We start from the raw sequence: 15427 nt of genomic DNA, 5'->3' as shown, positions 1-15427 counted from the left end.
ATCCAGGTCACATGCCATATATCACGTGATGTAATGTACCATGGCACCCGTTCTTGCCTTTCGGCCTCAGGCAGCAAGGATTACTCGGTGACTCACCAGTTGGCCAACTTCTTTTGCCTTTTCCAACCCAGCCTTATCCTGCCTGAGGCCAACCTGCCCCTGCGTTCCATCCCTGTTGAACTTTTGTTGCTTCCTGCCTTTGCCTCTGCCTGGCACTCACCAAACCACCGCTAACACTTGCCCGTGCTCACATCCCGTCGAATCCAGTAACCGCCCGCCCCCCAGCACAGCCAGGTGAAATCCTCGCGTCTTGGTCTTCACCATCCAAAAACTCCCCCAACTCCACCCTTTTCATCACTTTGGAGCGATTTTTTCAGCCTGAATGATATCGCTCTTTTCATTGCCCTATTTTTCCACGCGTTAATCGGATGCTGTGTGGTCGAGATAGACTCGATGCTCCGCGACGAGCTGCTCCGGTCTAAAAATGATGAGATCGCGTAAGTGGAAATTTTTTTTTGAGCGACTCGTTTGATTTTTTGGACTATTAAATATTGAATTCTCGCTTACCGTGAATTTTAGACGTTGTTTGCTGTCGCGAAAGCGAAAACTGAGCGAGCTCTATTTTGCGACCGTCGGGTACGCGGGCGCGACCGAGGGCGCTCCTGCGGACTTTCAGTACCGGCAAAAAGAACAGGCCTTCCTCGACGCCAACGATCTCTCTAAGTATGTCCCATCTATCCATTACTCTCCTCTACCATCAAAGTACTAAACGTAAAATTTTTTGTAACTTTTTAATTGCTAATGGCCTTGATAACAGAGGTCGGTATTTTAATGAAGCTACCCTACCGCCGTTTCCCGACTATGCGACCGTCTTCGCGCGCCGGCAGGAGCCTCCTCGTGCTCCAGGAACTACGGAGCCTGTCGCAGAGCCTAGGCTTGAGAAACAAGACGCGACTGCTACCGCTCCTTCGTCGCAAGTAGAGCTCGGACCGTCGACGGAGCAGCATGTGACAGAAACTCGAACTCAAGTTGCAGAAAGTCAGACAAGCACGGTGTCAACACAAACAAATCCAGAGGAGTTTGAGCCTGTCCCTTCTAAGGGTCCTTCCGTACCTGAGGGCGAAGCACTATCCGCAAAACCGATCTCTATCCGGTCTCCTGGACATGTGTCCCATATCGCTGCACCTGAGACGCCCGTGAGCGCTCAGGATCAAGTCGCACCGGAATCCTCTCTCCCTCCTGTTCAGCCCCGACAAAGTCCCAAAGACCAGGCTCGTGATCTGTCTGCGTTGGATCGCGCAGGAGCGCCTCCATTGCAGGCGCCCGAGGTCCCGGGTGCGCAGAGGAAGCAGGACCAACGACCGTCACTGGCTCTTGGGGCTGTTGCGCAACCAGATCAACCTTTGTCACCAGCATCGTCCGTGGAGCCCTATTCCAATACTCCGGTCCCCCCAACAGCCTCTCCGGACACGAGTCCGGGCGAGGTAGTGGATTCGGAGGATCAGATAGTCGGTCCATCGAAGCCTACGTATCACCCTCGCCAAATCCAGCCAGAGATACCTCTCCAAGAGACACGGCCACCTTTGGTACCGTCCACCCCAGACGAGCAGCTCAAGCTCGAGGAGGCACAATCGCTCCAACAGAACCAACAGGGAATCTTGGCTGCGAGCAGGACGATCGGTGATCGCTCCCAGCCTGGTAGCACCCCCCTGTCAAATGAAGTGATCAGGGAAGATGTAGTCCCATCCACCACTTTGGCGACACCGTCTGCGGACAAGATGGATGTCTCTCAAGACTTATCGCCCTCGCCATTGGAGAAGGCTGCAAATGCCACCCAGCCTTCCATGGAGACAAGCGCGGCTGTCCAGACATCTGTGGTGGACGAAAAAGCCGTTCAACAGGCTCCCCCAGCGACTTCAGTGTCGAGTGTCATCAAGAAGTCCCCAACTGTTACCCCAGCACCAGTCCCGCATCCTCCGCCAGAAAGGATGACGACGAGGGTTTCTTCTGGTGCTATACGCCACAAGTCTGTTTCAGAAATCCTTGGGGAGACCCCCAGGCCCTCGGCTACGCAAGTAGACAAGTCTTCGGCGGAATCGACGCGAGCTACCTGTGTTGGCCAGCCCCTGCCGTCTGAGAAACGCTCACCTGATCCAGCAGCGCGGATCAAGCAGAGGAAGGAGCGGGAAAAGGAGCGCACTAAGCTTTCGACTGTTGTCTTTCCGAAACAGCAGCCAGAAAGAAATGAATCCCAGGATCTGGTGCGGCAGAATATGGGCGACTTGACGGCTGGGCTGAACGAGGAGCAGGATTACCTGTTCACGCTCTTTCAGAACAAGGCGTATTCGCCTCCTCGTAGCCTGAACCTCAGTACCCTTCTTGCATCTGCGCATAAGACCTTGACTACCTCCAACCACCTTCTCGACTACCATGAGCAGATGGACTGCCGCACCCTGCGACGCATCTACTCGCTTCAGAATGCTAATCGGTGGCCTCTCCGTCAGATGAAGCGGTCGGTGGAGCCTTCACGGCAATGGACGCATTGGGATATCCTTCTGGATCATATGAAATGGATGCGGACAGATTTCAGGGAGGAGCGGAAATGGAAGATCGCGGCCGCAAAAAGCTGCGCTGATTGGTGTGCTGAATATGTTAATAGTGATGCAGAGCAACGAGCCCAACTTCGCGTTGCTGCACGCATACCTCCGTTGAAGCCAAAAGTAGCGGAAACCCAAGAGGCCGACACCGTTCCACCGTCTCAGGAGGACACCTTAGATGAAATGGTCCCCGTTTCCCATCCGACACCAGACCTTGTTCCTTCAGCCGAAGAAGAGTCCGTCAGTGAAGGTTTCGCCGAAGAGCCCCGACCTGATCTACGAGATACGATTGCTCCTGCGGCCATCTTCTCACTGGGATCGGACGAGTTTACGTTTTCCATGGACATGACTCCCGCCGCCGAGAAGCTGCTTGACGAACTCCCTCTTTACACCCCTGTCAAAATATCCCCGGAAACCAAAATGCCGATGTTCAGGTACCAGCCGGACGCGGAGTGGAAGACGGAGATCCTACCTGTTTCAAAATATGCGGTTGGTCGCATTCGTTTCCGCGATGATCAACCGGTCAGGAAACGTAGCAGATATGACTACGAACAGTACGAAAATGAGGTGGAAACGGAGAAGGTGGATATCCCTCCAGAGCAGACGAACGTAGCCCTTTTCCGTCCCGAAAACAAGCACATCCGGGATCGTATTCATCCTGGATACTCTTTCCGGCCCCCGACGGAACATCCGATGCCCTCGGTAGGCTTCTTCGAATCCAGGCAGTCCTCGCAATGGACGATTGCAGAAGATGACGAACTCCGCCGTCTGGTGAAGGAATACTCCTACAACTGGTCTCTTATATCTAGCTGCCTCTCATCTCCGTCGATGTTCTCATCAGGAGCTGAACGAAGAACTCCCTGGGAATGTTTTGAGCGGTGGATCGGATTAGAAGGGCTCCCGGCTGATATGTCGAAGACTCAATATTTCCGAGCTTATCATCAAAGGCTGGAAACGGCACAGCGCACTGTGCTTGCACAACAGCAAGCTGCTCAGCAGCAGCAGCAGCAGCAGCAACAACAGCAACAGCAACAGCAAGCACAGACGGGCAACAATACGCAAACACAGCCACCGGTTCGGAGAAGGACTACTCAGCCGATCCGTGTCGACCGTCGGCGTGCTTCTCGGCATCTTGCTCTTCTGGATGCCATGCGGAAATTGGCAAAGAAGCGCGAGACTATGCTACAGAAGCAGCAGCAAGGTAAGGATCTATATATAACATATGTCTATCAAATTTCGTGACACTAACGTTTCTATAGCCTCACACCTTGCATCCCTTCGGAAGATCAACGAGGCGAATCAGCCAAAGCCTCCGATCTCGTCTCCGGCCGACTTCAGCAAGCTGAAACATGAGCGGGAGATGAAGCTCCAGGAAAGGCAGGAACAGTACCGGCAGCAGATGATTGCGCAGCAGCGGGTAAGTGTTGCTGTTCCGGTGCCAGAGTCGTACAAAAATGATTTGCTGACAGCATTCCCCCATAGGCCAATCTGGCTGCTCAACGTGCCGGACAACTGCCGAACCAGCAACCCGTAATGAACGGCGTTCCTGGTCGCACTCCCAATGGCATGCCAGCTAATGGTACGCCTCAAGCAATGCCTGGACCTGTGCCGAATGGCATGCCCAACGGGATGCCTCCTGGAGTAGGTGTGAATCAAGGTCGACCTCATCCCATGCAGGGGATGCCGAACGGTGGCCCTGTCAATAGCCCTATGCCGCCTAATGCGATGGCCATGAAGATGATGCCTCAGCCGGGAATGCAGCAAGCGATGGGCGCGCGACCCGGGATACCTATGCAGGCGTCTCCTGACAATGCTCGAGTAATTCGAGAGGCTACCCGGCTCCAAGAACAACAACGGATTTTGCAATCTCGCCAGCAGCAACAACAGCAACAGGCTCAACAGCAGCAGCAGCAACAACAACAACAACCGCCACAACAACAGCAGCAATTTCACAACCAGCAGCAGTTCGGGCAGCAGGCATCTAATGTCAATGTGTCCAACGTGAACGGCAATCCGAACAACCCGGCAATGCTCGCTGCGCTTCAGGCTGCAGGCGGGATGTCAAGTCCTTCTTTCCACAATGCTGCCGGCCAAGGAGTCTCGTCTGCTTCTCCTCGCCTGGGTCAGCCTAACCATCTGTCTAGTGGCATCGTTCCAACTATTAGCAGCATCCAGAACCAGATCCAACGGAATAATCCCAACATGCCTCCTGAACAGGTCAACAAGCTGGCCACCGATCGTCTGCACCAGTTCCAGCAGCAGCAGCAGCGTATGTCCCAGGTTGCCATGAATGCTGCGGCAGGCAACATCGGCGCTGTGCAATCTAACTTCCAGATCCCTCATGACGGCAACTTCCAGGCTAACTCTCAGCCGGGCATGCCGAATGGGGGGGCTGCCATGCAGAACCCTCAAGCACAGGGCTATTCTCCCATGATGCGGGTTCCGCAGCCTGGTCAACAGAACCGCGTCCCGGTTGGCAATTCTCCGTCCATGAATGGAAATGCGCTGCCGCCGCAACAGAGCCGGAGTGCTACTCCCCAGACACAACGCAGCAGTAGTGTCCAGGCGGGCCCCGTCCCCGGTACCAGCAAAAGCCCCATTCCTCCCTCTGCCCAGATGACGACCAACTAAAGCCGATGCGTTTTATTGGATGGACTGTACATATTGTCCCAACTCGACCAAAGCCTGTTTGACTTCTTTTCGTGCTGCCCTGTTCCATGACTTATGCTACGTCTTTTAACGCTTCCTATGCGCCTCCTAATCTTCTCCTTCCCCTTTCTTCTCGTCCTTTTCTACCTTGTTTTATACTTGTCTCGCTATCCTAAATGTGGTGCGGTAGGGGCACATGTGGTGAATACCCACCTTTTTTGGGTTGGCGTTGTGGTTCTCGGTCTGGCCTTCCTCGGTATTAGAAGGAAATGACTTGTGGGGGGTTTTTTTTGTACTAGTAGGATCAAATGCAGTCAACGCTGACCACGGTATGGATTCGTGGCTACATGGCGGTCGATGCAATGAAATGTCTGAATACCTCTGATAGTGCCCGTCATCTTCCTCTTCCGGAATTGCCTTTCGTAGAATAAATAATACGAGCATGTCTGTTGATGACCAGAGAGTGTTTCAACGTTGAACGAGGATGGTCATCTCATGTATGGAATCTGCAAAAATCAGCTTCCCGGATTAGGTCCTAAAGAGTGGAATTTTAAAGCAGTCACATGCCAGAGGAATAATAACTGCTTACTGAAGGTGTGTTGGGAAATTTCTGCTTTGACTGTTTGACGGCGTTAAAGCAGGCGCCTACTGGCGTACCAAAACCGGAAGTTAAACTAACTTAACCTTTTCCTAAGTGTCGCCACTCCCGCCAATCCTACAGCTACAACTCGACGAAAGCTCATGCAGGCAAAGACAACCACGTCCTCTTCTCTTTAAATAGAAGAACAAAAAAAAAGTCAGAAAACCTTCTTCTACTGGTGCTACCCATTTTCATACCCTCAGACCAATGGATTAAATGAAATTCAGCGCTTGTGTCATTTAAACCTCGAGACACGAAAATCGTTGAAGGCGTTCACCATGTCCTCATTACAGCAAGAAGAAACAGCAGATGGCCAGGACAAACCCAAGCCATTCTCCGTGTCCTTGCCATCTTCATCTACAAACGGCGCTAAGAAGACATCATTTAATCTGCAATCGTCATCACGTTCTTCGAACATCACGCCCGGGTTACCCCGCCGTCCTCACCACCTTCACGACCATGACGAGTCAGACGAAGATGAGCGTGGCCCGGTCGAAGAAGCCGTGACGGGATTTGACACCAGTGGTGCCATCCGTGCGGATGGAGGTGACACGAAGGGTGCGAAGAGGGAGTTGGTGATCAAGGTCGAGAGCAAGAATAACTGGCGGGATCGACCGGGTGTCAACATCCGCAGGCCGAGAGGCAAGAATCTGCTTCCGAGGGAGGTGCAGGCTCAGCAGCAGGCAGAGAGGGAAGGACAGGCAGGCGTGCCAGTGGAAACGGAAGGGCCGAGTATTAAATACGGGCTCAACTACGCGCAACCGCGGGCGGCTTGTCCTGATGATGGCGGCGAGAAGCCTATGCTGGAGAATGGTGGCGATGTGAGGATGGTGGATGCGCATACTATTGCCGACGACGAGCAGACGCCTAAGCCACTCACGGAGGATGAAATCGCCCTGCAGGCTGTTATTCGTGACAGCACGGGAGCCGGAGAAGGAAGGAGGTCTGATCTTGTTATCGAGTCTTCGAAACCTACCGCCAATGGTGACGGTTTTGAGTATGAGGTACGATATGATGAGACGAGCTCATTTCGTGCCGACGTTGCGACTCGTCCCGATCCTGCGAGCTTGGAGGCCTACGAGGCTATCCCGGTCGAGGAATTTGGCGCCGCCCTGCTCCGGGGGATGGGGTGGAAGGAAGGTCAACCGATCGGCAGGGGAAGATACGGCGACTCTACCAGCACTACACAGCCTCGCATTCCTGAAAGACGGCCAGGGTTTCTAGGAATCGGTGCCAAAGACCTATCGGGGGGGAAGGGGGCAGAAGTAGAGATTGGCGCATGGGGAAAGGCAGCGATGCGCAAGTCGTCGAAGAAGCATGGCAATGCAGAGGGTGGTGTGAGCACTGATGGGATCTACATGCCTGTTATGATGAGGAGCAAGAAGACGGGCGAGTACATCACGGAGGAGGAGTTCAAGGCGCGCCAGAAGGAGGCCAAGCTTCGAAAGGAGGAGGAAGACTGGAGAGAGCGACGGGATCGTAACTTGGAGAAGAGTGGACGTGATTGCGATCGCGATCGCAAGCGCGACTACTACGATGATAGCGAGGAGGATAGGGATCGCCATGGAAGACGGCGAAATGGGTCCTCTCGACGAGACAGGAGTCGCTCATCAGGAGATCGGGATCGACGGAGCCGTCGATACGAAGATGACGATGGAAGCGGACGGGATGATCGCTCCTATCGTGATCGTGAACGTGAGAAAGACAGAGACAGGGACAGGGACAGGGATAGAGATCGGGATCGGGACAGGAGGTACCGGGATAGTTCTCGTTCCCGGGATGACGATCGATACAGTTCCCGGCATAGGGATCGGGATCGGCATCGAGATCGTGACCATGATCGTGATCGTGATCGTGATCGCGACCGCAGAGACCGAGACCGAGATCGAGATCGAGACCGTGACTCCTACCGGAAGAGAGACGATCGGTGATGGCCTGGAATCAATCATTCAGAAAGAAATCATCTTTGGAGTTGCAGGTCAGCTCCAACGTTCGTGTAATGTAATATAAGCTTTCTTGTTACCGTTATGGCATATGTCATTTTTATACATCCATGCATGGAACGATACAAGATTAAGATACCCAAAAAGGTCTCATCAGGGTGGTTCTTTTTTAAAAGTAAGCGAGTTGTCTTCAAAAAATGATAGACTCTTGATTTTGTGGTACTTTAATTAAGCTTGTTGCAAGAAATCTCGGAGGAAGTATTCTAGTACCCATTCGACCTATTCGATGAACGTTAACCAGGATTTCGAGGAGTGGGCAACGAGTGTGTACAGTACATGGCAACATGCATACGATGAATCTACTAGGATCTGTCTACTTCTGGACATACGCCAAAAAGAAAAAAAAGTTAGGTATCTAGATGCATATAAATACATACATACACACACACACACAAAAAAATCATTCATCCATAACCAGTCCTTAAAACTTTTGTTTCCTCGAAATTTACGCCTCTAACATTATAATATCCTTTTCGTGATCTGGTATGGATGATCCCTCCTTTCCTCCTTCCCCATTCGCAGTGAGTTCCCCATTATTTTGGGGACGGTTGAATCCGGGAAGAAACGAAGACGACGAAGCACCCAGCCCCATCCCACCGTCCATCTCGTTGAGGATCCACTCGATCAAGTAGCTCTCGTCGACGAGCTCTTCGATCCGTCGGTAGTGTCGGTCCGTGTACGCCGCCAGCGCGTGCAGGATCTCTTTCATGCCCATGTTGTCAGCCCCCTTCTTGCCGCGTTTTCTCACGATAGAAGCTGGAGGCGAGCTGGCTAGCTCGAGGAACACCAAGGCCGGGTACGATCGGACCAGAGCGTACAAGATACGCTGGGCAACCTTGGCGGTGCGCGCGTTGGTGTTCCAGTCTCGCACGCGGAGAAGTAACAGATACAGATTTTCTCGGTCGAGGGATTGCAGGACCGTGTCCACGGCGGGGCTTCCGGTTAGGCTATTTTTCCCTCGTTCCGCGTCAGCATCGTCACCGTCGCCAGAGGAGGTAGTCTCGTCTGCCTCATCAATGGCAGCGGTGAAGAGAGAGAGGAGGCGGCCTGGGTGGTTAAGCTGCAGGGCCAGGGTGATGGCTTCACGGTATGCCCCCGCACGGATGTAGTTTTGTAGTTGCTGGTCTTGCTCGATTCGAGCAGAGTTTGCATTAACGGCGGCGGAGAGTGTGGCCGACGTCGTATCCGTCCAAAAGGTCACGGTGGAGTCTGCTGCACCCGAGATGAGGGCATAAGGAGAAACATTGGGATTACTTTGAGAGGACTTAGTATCCGCTCGGGATCCGGACGGAGTCGGGCAAGCCAAAGCCCAGACGCGGTCAGTATGATTGTCCAGCGTCGTCTCGAGCTCGCCCGTGTAGGGAGACCATATCTTGACGAGACCGTCAGCGGCCGCTGAGGCGACGAGAGGACGGACCGCAGCAGGATGTCGGGACACAGCCTCATCCTTTTCTTCCTTATCGCCGCCAGTAGACAGCTGCGGAGGTGGAAGCCAGATGACCTTGAGAACACTGTTGGTGTGGCCCTCGAAGGTAAGGAGACAGCTGTAGTCGGACAAGCTCCAGATTTTCACCGTCTTGTCGCCCGAACCGGTTGCCACCACGCCACGATTCGTGCTGGTCCCCGCATTCGAGGTGATAATGGGTGTGTCTCGAGGAGCAAACCGGACAGACCACACACCTCTTTTATGACCCCGCAGGATGCCTACAACTGATCCATCCTCAGTAGACCAGATCTTGACAGTCCGGTCCTGGGAGGCAGAAGCAAACAGCGCAGATGTGTGATTGATATCGAGAGAGTTGATGTCCTTGTCGTGGGCTTTCCGAGTGTATGCTGCCTTGGGCGTATGTGGCGTAGAGGACTGCACATTCTTGATTTTGCCTGTATCCCATCGCTTGATGGTCCGGTCCTGTGAGCCCGTGAGCATAAATGCAGGGGGGTGATTTAACGGATCAGTATAAGCAGCAGAGCTCGATGGTGGTGGTGTTCGCGGCAGAGCGATTGCACCAAGGGATTCTGCGTGGCCCGTGAAGACAGCGACGCAGGTGTATGAGGAGGATTGGGGATCGAGTCGCCAGAGTCGCGCCGTGTTATCCTTTGCGCCTGTTGCGAGCCAATAGCCCGACCAGTCGACATCGAGGCAGATGATGATGTCGTCGTGGCCCTCGAGATGCGTAACGTCCGCGCCAAAATACCCATCGCGCCCGGCCGCATCGACCTGCGAGGGAGCGGATGTGCCGATAGAGACGACTCGGATACTCTCTGTGTTGTTCGCCATGGCCAGCAGCGACCGGTCAGGTCCCACGTAGGCCAGGTCAATGACCTCGTCATCGTTTCCTGAGATGCGGCGAAAAACTGGTAACGGCGCTAGAGTAGACCCAGGCTTGTAGGTTGCCAGAGGCTCTATGGAGTGCAGCCGGAGCGTCTGGTCGGCATGAACGGTCATCACAAAGGACAACCCCGGCGTGTATTGAGTTGCAACGATGGCTTCGAGTTCTGAGCCTGCTTCTTGCTCCTTGGTCACCTCGCCTCCTCTGTTTCCGTCCCATATGCGTAGTTTGCCATTCTCACCACCTGTAAAGCAAAGTGCACTATCGGCGATGAATCCGGCTGCTTCAACACTCTCCAGGACCGGAATAATCCGACGGATCTTCCACGTCCGTACGTCCCAGAGAATCATGGTCTTGTCTCGGCTTGCGGAGAGTAACGCATTCTCTGCGGCCGAATAGGAAAGACTTCGGACAACGGAAACGTGAGATTCCAGTGAAGCGATAGACTTTCTCTTGTGAAGATCCCACACACGCACTCTGCCCTCCTCATCCCCGGACGCCAGTCGGAACCCGGCCGTTGAGGCAGATGACTGTGAAGGATCAGCATCCTCCATCTCCGTGTCTTTCCGCTTCCGTCGTGATTTCTTCTGATCGGCAGTCTCGGTGGTTTCCTCGCCCGGCGCAGATACCTCAAAGAAACACAGTGCTGAAATGACACCTCCATGGCCGTGAAATGTGTGCGTGATGTAGCCTCCTCGGATGTCCCATACTTTGATGGACCCGTCTGCACCTCCCGTGGCTAGCAGTGTACCGGTCGAGTCAATTGCCGTGGTGACAACAGGAGATGTGTGTGGTTTCAGACTCCTCAGAAGATTCGCCTCAATTGTACCTGTTTCTTCATCGAAGGGTGTCAAAGAATAAATGCGCATCGACATGGATCGCGAGCAAACAATCACGTGCGAGGCCGACGGAGTAACTGAAATAAATTTAGTCAGTTCTCTGCAACCCCCACATGAAACGCAGAAATTACATACTTGCCAGGCTTGTCACTAGCTCTCCATCCTATTTGGAGTCAGTTAGCAGAAGCGAAAACTGTGAACTAAGAATGACCAGAACTTACGCCTTCTAGACTGGCCAGTTGGTCACCCGTCTTCAGGTCCACAATGAGCGCATCTTCACCGACGCAGGTTGCCAGTAGACGGCCACTGGCATCGAGAGATGTGCTGCCTCCGGTATAGATGGGGCGCAGTGTGCGCGACGCCTCGAAGGTCGTCTTGACGCTGATTTTCGACATTTTGAGGCGGGGAAGCCTTCTCTGTTCGAATTAAGATCCAGTCGCAGATTATTGGGTCATGATCTGAATATGAAATGAAAAAGGCCGAAGAGATTCACTAATTCTGTCCAAATGAGGGTGAAAGATATAGACTCTTCCCTTCTCTTCCGGTCTGTGTGCCGCTATCAAACTTATCGCACATCTGATGATAATAATTCTGCGGCGGGCAACTTTTTTTCTATGGTGTTTGACGGCTTTGCTCTCTTTGCTTGATTTGTCTGATTTGCACTGCGGCGGGAAAATAAGCGGTGGCCCGTGCGTCACCCTCTTACCGAAAATGGACTACGCGACATCGACGGGCATTGACGTTAGTGACCGAACTATCTTCATCGCCCACCATTTGAAATCTATTTCCATTTAGGTATCCTATCTTTCATCATCTTCCTTACCATTCCAAAATATCGTCCATCCACTTCATTAAACCACTATTCATTGCGACGTCCTTCCCTGACGCTTGCGTCGTTATTTGATGGAACTGGCATACAAGGAATGACTTCCCGACTGCTCCCTCACTGCCAACGATGGGGCGGCAAGCTTATATGAACCGGCTCGCTCTGGTATGCTTGATCTTTTCCTCTCGTATTGTCTTGACATCGCATTACGTGAATTTATTTAATGATTCTCTGGTCTTGTTCTGCAAACCTCGCCTAGTGGCCCATTGGTGGAGCCCTTGCAAATTAAGATCAATCCTCTCCAGGAACCTACAACTGCACATTATTTTCTTTGATGTTATGTTGCTACTCTCTGAATGACGCTAATCATCACACCCATGATTTATGGTCTTCTGCTTTCCATTCTATCATTCATCTTGTGTAAGATTGATTCTTCTGACTAATGGTTTCTCAGGGCCGATCGCCATATGAGCCACCCGATCTACCAAGCAACGTCCCTCCGGGGACATTGCAAGCGCGGGCATCTGCTGTCAACACAGATGGGTATATACAACAGTATGATGAACGAGGCCATGCTGTCAATCCCGCGTCAAAATCCTTTGGTCGGGAGCTCCGACGGGCCAAGAACGACGTCCTCTCTACGATGGGCATCGTAGTCAGCGGCGAGGATGGCAACCTAGGAATATCCAAGGAGCGACAGAAAATTAACCTCCTCACTGCCGAGAATGACTATGGCCTGGTCATGGCCACCTTTGACCAGGCATTGAACTTCTTGGGCTCTTGGTGGACCCTATCCCTTGGCGGTCGCATTCAGGTCAGGTAACTACCGAAGGTAATCTTAGGCAGTTGGCTAATTTCGAACCAGACTTACAAAAGTTATACCCATGTACCATTGATGCGTCTCATCAGATTCGAGCGACGGGCGGTCGGATTGATGGGGTTCTACTTCGCGGGCATTCCTGCCTGGGCGACTGCATTCACCTTGTCGATCTTTAGGAACCATCTGTTGGAACCTCTGATGGTATTTCTGCAGAACCAGTTTTTGTACTTGTCGGACAGCTACACTTATAGTCGCCTTGTACGGCGCTCCTTTTCGGTTGTCAACAAGGCGTAAGCTCTCCGTCATTAATTTCCCTTCCGGACGTTTTTTTCTTAGCTGACTGCGACACACAGGACACGAGCTATGCTATTTCTTTTGTTTGAACAGACCTACATGTTTTCCATCCTCCAGGCCCTTCACTTGACCTCTCCTTTTTCCTTTCCTGGACTGCGATTCTTCCTCCCTTTTAGCGAATCATCTCTCATTCAGCTCCCTCCACTTCCCGTGGACTTTTCTCCCCGTTCACTGGGTGAATTCGTTTTGAACCTTGCAATGGCGCCATTTTCGTTGGTTTATCTGTACATCTGCCTTCGGCCGATAATCGAAGCCCGAATTTACCGTATTCTTCGAAGACGACTGCCAAAACCGGATCGACCAGATGAGCTTTCAATTCGGGTGGCCGTTGAGAACGATCTAATCGAGTGGACTGTACCAACACTGGGGCGACGGTCGGAAGAAGAGATTCGCCGCAGCAATTTCAGCATGCTCCAGGAGATCAGGTATGAGCTCCTGACGTTGAGAAATTGGGTGTTCTCTTGGTTTGGTTGGAAGCAGGCGAGACCTTTGGATGGCGAAACGATCAATCCTTCTCGTGAGGAGAGAATCGAATCTCTTCGCCACCGTATTGAACAGTTGCAACATGAGTTGGGCAACGCAACATCCCGTGTACGCCCCTCACATAGGAGGCAACAACGGTCATTGTCTTTAGGCGCTCGAGGTGAGCAGCTTCTCGACACCGGCGTCCAAGAGCCGCGCTTGCGCTCCCCTGGTCCGACTGTATCGACGCAAACGCCGGAACCAGAATCCCTCTTCAACATGGACCAGGTGCTGTCAGACGAACACTTGACCCATTCACCGGGCGAGATCAGTCCCAATACACTGGATGAACTGCCTCCATCGAGACCCGCCGCCTCGACTTCAGATCACCCTCAATTAGTCGATCAGGATCCGCGAGATGATATTCGCCATCATCATCGACGAGATTCGCGGTCAAACACCCTTTTTTCTCGTCCATCTTCTCCTGAGTCCTCTCCGCCTACGTCTCCGCGTGTCCGTGCCTCCTTGGTCCATCAGAACTCGGAGGTGATCACCATGCAGCTTGAACTTCTGACAAATCGCAATCCCAATCGGGACCGAAACCTGGGTGCTGCTGGCGACAACAGTAGCTCCGGCCAGAATGGCCGACGTGTTTCGCTCAACCGATCGGCTTCTGAGCTCCTCGACGCGATTCTATCCAATCCGGATCGAAGTGCTGCTCCTGATGCTCTCCGCTCAGAGAGTGCGGGTGAGAATGACGTTCCTTTAGGCCTGGCTGCGGAAGCTTCACCCGCTGCTCCAGACGTGGCAGAGCCTGTAAATCAGAATATGGCCGAGCAGCAAGCTCCAGAGGATGTGAGCAATGATAATACCGTGGCTACTGTGGTTCCAGAAAATGCAACGATCCTGCCTGATGGAGTGGAGGAACCGACCCAGAGCCAAAACAACGACAACAATCCGGGTTCAGACTCCGAATCTGAATATTCTGCAGACGCAGATTCTCGTCCATTGGCCTCGCGTGGCCAGCACCGACGACGTCAAAGCACAATGCGTACTCTCCCTACTCACCGAGTCACAATCCTCTCCTCGCATCCGGTCGACTCTCTCGCCTCTCATCTTGCATCCCTCATCACCAGTGTCCTTTTCATCCCCCTTGAGTCGCTCTATCTCCGGTCCCTCGCCATGACTTACCTGTCGTTGCCCGCGTCCGCAGGCACCGCCAATCTTGCATCGTTGCGATCTGACATCCGTAGTCTCAACGCTTGGGCCGGTGGTGGAGGGAGACAGGACGTCCTTGCATACATGGGTAAATTGGCTCTTGTGACGGCGATGCAAGCTGCTGTGAGCATGGGCATTTTGAGAGTGGGCGCGGCTGCCGCTGTTGGTTTGGGGAAGAGGGTATTCGGGTGGGGGAACTTGTAGCAGACTGGCTCTTCTTTCGACCTCTTCTTATCTGACTCGATGTTGAGTTCAAGGAGAGCGAGTGGTTACGGCACTCCCTCCTTCACCGGTGATATGTGCGTACATAGGCAAATAATGTAATGCCATTGATTGATACCCTCCTCGCTGTGGTCAGTGGTCTCTACAAATTTGTACAGTACAAAAGCAAGAAATCCATAGCAACTTGCTAAGAAAAAAAATAAAACCTCCATAATAAGAATGTTAGAACCAGATGATGGGACATATGTTTTTTTTTCACATTTATATATACACACACATATCCAGAAGTTAGGTATTTATTCATCATATTCCAAATTCCATCCGCCGAAAACATCCCCGTTGTACCTATTTGGTGGTCGTGAATAAAGATATCAAGAAAGGAAATAAATAAAAAGGAAAGAGAGAAAGAGGTGTTGCTAGAAAGGGAATATCGCAGAATCTTTTCTTCCTTCCTCTCTGTTCGTTTT

At 52.6% G+C, this 15427-nt stretch overlaps 4 protein-coding genes across 4 annotated transcripts; 3 read left to right on the top strand and 1 right to left on the bottom strand.

The window, feature by feature from the left end:
• Positions 1–453: 453 nt before the first annotated feature.
• VTN77DRAFT_5334 (uncharacterized protein) lies at positions 454–5228 on the top strand (the record flags this gene model as incomplete). The annotated part of the gene is made up of 5 exons (XM_069421492.1): positions 454–497; positions 580–723; positions 818–3798; positions 3857–4014; positions 4080–5228. 5 exons carry the CDS (start codon positions 454–456, stop codon positions 5226–5228), a joined length of 4476 nt encoding a protein of 1491 aa, XP_069276972.1.
• A 936-nt stretch (positions 5229–6164) lies between these two features.
• Positions 6165–7817, top strand: VTN77DRAFT_5333 (uncharacterized protein; the record flags this gene model as incomplete). The annotated part of the gene is made up of 1 exon (XM_069421491.1): positions 6165–7817. The coding sequence occupies one exon, from the start codon at positions 6165–6167 to the stop codon at positions 7815–7817; it is 1653 nt and encodes a 550-aa protein (XP_069276971.1).
• A 517-nt stretch (positions 7818–8334) lies between these two features.
• VTN77DRAFT_5332 (uncharacterized protein) lies at positions 8335–11453 on the bottom strand (the record flags this gene model as incomplete). The annotated part of the gene is made up of 3 exons (XM_069421490.1): positions 8335–11135; positions 11194–11221; positions 11280–11453. The coding sequence occupies 3 exons, from the start codon at positions 11451–11453 to the stop codon at positions 8335–8337; spliced, it is 3003 nt and encodes a 1000-aa protein (XP_069276970.1).
• A 560-nt stretch (positions 11454–12013) lies between these two features.
• On the top strand, positions 12014–14942 carry VTN77DRAFT_5331 (uncharacterized protein; the record flags this gene model as incomplete). The annotated part of the gene is made up of 4 exons (XM_069421489.1): positions 12014–12049; positions 12339–12698; positions 12750–12994; positions 13058–14942. The coding sequence occupies 4 exons, from the start codon at positions 12014–12016 to the stop codon at positions 14940–14942; spliced, it is 2526 nt and encodes an 841-aa protein (XP_069276969.1).
• Positions 14943–15427: the final 485 nt, after the last annotated feature.

Source organism: Rasamsonia byssochlamydoides (genome assembly GCF_041956645.1).
Source record: "Rasamsonia byssochlamydoides strain NRRL 3658 unplaced genomic scaffold VTN77scaffold_39, whole genome shotgun sequence".
NCBI classification, from domain to species: domain Eukaryota; kingdom Fungi; phylum Ascomycota; class Eurotiomycetes; order Eurotiales; family Trichocomaceae; genus Rasamsonia; species Rasamsonia byssochlamydoides.
Note: the sequence above shows the minus strand (reverse complement) of the source record. Positions and strands in the feature narration are given on the sequence as shown.